General features: G+C 39.1%; 1 protein-coding gene and 1 pseudogene across 1 annotated transcript; both read left to right on the forward strand.

The window, feature by feature from the left end:
* Window positions 1-205: 205 nt before the first annotated feature.
* Window positions 206-1772, forward strand: LOC120124854 (annotated as a pseudogene).
* A 365-nt stretch (window positions 1773-2137) lies between these two features.
* Window positions 2138-3438, forward strand: LOC120124760 (UDP-glucose 4-epimerase 2-like). Its single transcript, XM_039143344.1, has 4 exons — window positions 2138-2195; window positions 2314-2426; window positions 2555-2815; window positions 3364-3438. The coding sequence occupies exons 1-4, from the start codon at window positions 2138-2140 to the stop codon at window positions 3430-3432; spliced, it is 501 nt and encodes a 166-aa protein (XP_038999275.1). The 3' UTR covers window positions 3433-3438.
* Window positions 3439-4366: the final 928 nt, after the last annotated feature.

Consider the following 4366-nt stretch of genomic DNA (forward strand, 5'->3'; position numbering starts at 1 on the left):
CGTTAGGATTTACCAATGATCAAAATAGAGAAAATAGTACTATTAACTAAATTTATAAAAATAATAGTTCTGAGAACAAAGTACAATAGGAGACCAAAGAACAATAGCTGGGGGTGTCTAGTTATAGCTTATCGGCTTATCCTAAACAGTTTAAGACCGGACTCCAAAATTTTCACATCCTGCTTAGTAGTTCCGTTAGATAGTAGATAACAAGGGCTCTCACCGTTGGGAGTACTGAAACTGGCCGCGAGTTCAAAGTCAAAGACATTTCCCAAGCCGACTTCGGCCGCCTAGAAATCGAGTTGGCGGAGGTCGAAATGCCGGGACTTGTGGCTTGTTGTGCTGAGTTCGGTCGAGCTCAACCACTCAAAAACGCTCGTATCACCGGTTGCCTCCACGTGACTATCCAAACTGCAGTCCTCATCGAGTCCTTAACCGCACTCGGTGCGGATGTCCGCTGGTGCTCCTGCAATATCTTCTCCACGCAAGACCATGCCGCAGCGGCCATTGCTCGTGACTCCGCCTCCGTTTTCTCCTGGGAACGAGAGACCCTATAAGAATACTGGTGGTGAACAGAGAAAACTCTCGACTGGGGCCCCGGTGGCTGACCTGATTTGATTGTCGACGACGGTGGAGACACCACACTGTTGATTCACGAAGGGGTTAAGGCGGAGGAAGAGCATGACAGGAGCGGTAAGTTACCGAACCCAAGTGAGACTGAATCCGCTGAGTTTCGAATCGTTTTGAGTATTATCAAATCAGGATTATTGGTTGACCCCAAAAGATATAGAAGGATGAGGGATAGATTAGTTGGAGTTTCGGAAGAAACTACCAGTGGAGTTAAAAGGTTATACCGAATGCAAGCTAATGGGACCTTTCTATTCCCTGCCATTAATGTCAATGATTCTGTTACAAAGAGCAAGGTAAGGGTCTATTAGAAGTACTTTTGATGAGCTGAGAAACAGTAAAATCTCATTTGTTTTGATTCTTTAGTTGAGTATGTATTTTAAGCATAAGAATTTGTGTTGAATGCAGCTCGACAACTTGTATGGATGCCGACATTTGTTGCCTGATGGTCTTATGAGAGCACCTGATGTCATGATTGCTGGAAAAACTGCGGTTGTTTGTGGTTATGGAGACGTTGGGAAGGGTTGCGCCTCTGCTCTTAAGGCAGTTGGAGCTCATGTGATTGTGACAGAAATCGATCCCATTTGTGCCCTTCAAGCTCTAATGGAGGGTATTCCAGTTTTGAGGTTAGAGGACATTGCCGAAGCGGACATTTTTGTTACTACCACTGGAAATAAGGATATCGTTATGGTTAGTCATATGAAGCAGATGAAGAACAATGCAATTGTGTGCAACGTCGGCCTTTTTGACAATGAGATTGATATGCTTGGTCTTGAGACATACCCGGGTATCAAGCGGACTACTATCAAGCCTCAAACTGATTGATGGGTCTTCCGGAGACTAATAAAGGAATCATTGTGCTTGCAGAAGGACGAATCATGAATTTGGGTTGTGCAACTGGGCACCCCAGTTTGGTGATGTCTTGCTTCTTCACAAACCAAGTGATTGCACAGCTTGAGCTGTGGAAGGAGAGAGGAACAAGCAAGTATGAGAATAAAGTCTATGTTTTGCCCAAGCACTTGGACGAGATGGCTGCGGCACTTCATCTCGGGAAGTTTGGAGTTAAACTCACCAAGCTCACTCCTGACCAAGCTGCATACATCAATGTCCCCGTTGAAGGTCCTTATAAACCTCCTCATTTCTAGAACCATAGGATTGTTCGATTTATTGTTATCCATGTTGGCCAATGTTTATCTATGTACTAGTAGGATCCATAGAGCGAAAAGATGTTAGAGGATGTTTTCCTTTTGTAACCTATAGTATCATCTTTGTCTCTCCTTGAAAATTTATAAAAACTTGAACCTCCGCTTACGCAATTCAATTCCAGGATAATAATCCGTTTTCATTTGGGAACAAAAACAAATTCAGCTAATGTTATGACTTATGAATGTAAAATCATCTTCAATGAATAAATTGGGTTGGAACTTCATCGATATGGCACGAGACAACCAGACATTATCTGTTGTTGGCCTTATACTTAGGACTTTCCCCGTCTATGCTCTCTTCTAACATGTATATGATCAAGATTTTGTTAGAAAATCTAGAAACTGTTTGTGCAATTTCAGGATGTAATTTAAGAAAAGTAAGATCCTGTTAAATCTAGAATCTGTCTATGAATTTGAATAGTTCAATGAGTTATAAATTGTATGGTCTTCTTGAGTCTTAGAAGTTGACCAATATAATAAGATATATTTCAGCTCATCTTTTCATCATCTGCCACTGTTTATGGCTGGCCAAAGGAGGTTCCATGGACAGAAGAGTTCCCGCTGACTGCAGTGAATCCATATGGACGAACCAAGGTATTCAATGAACTTTTCTTGAGTGCATATTATTTATCAGCTCAGTGAAGCAGTGTGAATAAAGGAACTATTAATGTCGTTATACTTTTACCTTTTTTCTAATAATACTTGGGCATTTTCTCCCGTAGTGTCATCTAATCATATCTGACATGGTTGGTCAGCTTTTCGTTGAAGAGATCTGCCGTGATCTTCATAATTCTGATTCTAAGTGGAAGATCATACTATTAAGATATTTTAATCCAGTTGGCGCACATCCTAGCGGCCACATAGGTGAGGATCCCTGGGGTGCTCCAAACAATCTCATGCCTTTTGTGCAACAAGTTGCTGTTGGGAGGCGATCAGCACTGACAGTGTTTGGAAATGATTATTCAACAAAGGATGGTGCCCGGGTAAGTTTTTGTTGGAATGACAGGGTGTTAGGTTCCAATGAATCTTATTTCATATTTCAGAATTGGTTTTGAACATGTGTATGAACTGTGATATGATTTTGAATTCTATTGAGCTTTTATTTACAACTTCCTTTGTTAATTCAGCTTGATAATGTTTTACTCCTACATGTCCATGAATTGTCTATACTTGATCTTTGTCCTTAACATTTGAAATGCACGCATCTTCAGTCTAGCGGCTATTCTAATTGTGGATGCCCAGTGTAGGATAGTTACATGTTCTGTGCAGTGTCACTTTGCTACCAAATATTCACAGATTTCCATTTGTCACTTGTCACATCATTCCTTTAACCCATTCTTCCTTGTTTTTAAAGTGTGTGCCTTACGGAATTTTGTAATTTAGCCAAATAATATTCAGGACTTTAGGATTATTTTCCGCAGTAGCTTTGATAAGGTTCTTTCTGTAACTTAAACATCTATATTTGTTTGTAAATCTGGGTTCTATGTTTTGATCACTTGTGACAAAGTGGCCATTTCTTGGATCTTTTCAGGTTCGTGATTACATCCATGTTGTTGACTTAGCAGATGGCCACATCGCGGCATTAAAAAAAGCTATCTGATCCAAAAAATAGGTATATATATATATATATATATGTATATATATTGTTTACAGGTGCAACTGTTTACCCATTTTGCTACAGGTTGTGAGGTCTACAACCTGGGAACAGGAAAGGGAACATCGGTTTTGGAGATGGTTTCTGCATTTGAAAAGGCATCTGGCAAGGTATTGTTTTCTTGTCTACTGTGTGTTTTGTAATTTTAAACATAGATTTGTACATACTGGTTGGTCTTGCTATTTTAGTTTTAACATACCAATTTTGCCACTTTTTATCAGAAAATCCCTCTTAAAATAGTCGGACGTCGGCCTGGTGATGCCGAAGTCCTTTATGATTCAAAAAAAAAAAAAAAGGCCGAGACTGAACCGAAAAGGAAGTAAGGGTCGGTTACACAGTTATAATAAAATTTTCGGAGCCTTAAATAGTTGTCTTATTGAATTGTGACTTTACAGAGCAAAGTATGGCATTGGGGAATCAATGGAACTGGGCCAGTAAAAACCCACATGGATATGGCTCTTCTCACTCAAAATAGCTCAGCTTCTAACTCATTCATACCCCACAATTCTTTTTATCAGATTATATTTTCCCCCCTAATTCTCTATTGTTAACAAATTTTTTTACACTGTTAAAATGGGCATGCATTTTAATGGCAACATCCTCTCTTGTCATTTTACATATCGAGTTAACGTTTCCTCTCTACTCGTGGTCTTAAATTTGTATCCTTATTTAAATATGATACAAACCAAAATAATCGGCCTACCACCAAACTTGCAAGGATTTGAGGAATCGGAATGATAAATTTAGCATACAATAATAATATAAAAAAAACTGTTACTCGAAGACTAGAAATTGAGATATCTAATTCGGTCGAGAAATTTTTTTAAAAAAATGTAAATGAAATCAAGTATGAAATATAAGTAATTATTTTGATGATTAA

Source organism: Hibiscus syriacus, unplaced genomic scaffold (genome assembly GCF_006381635.1).
Source record: "Hibiscus syriacus cultivar Baekdansim isolate YM2019G1 unplaced genomic scaffold, ASM638163v2 tig00110429_pilon, whole genome shotgun sequence".
NCBI lineage: Eukaryota > Viridiplantae > Streptophyta > Magnoliopsida > Malvales > Malvaceae > Hibiscus > Hibiscus syriacus.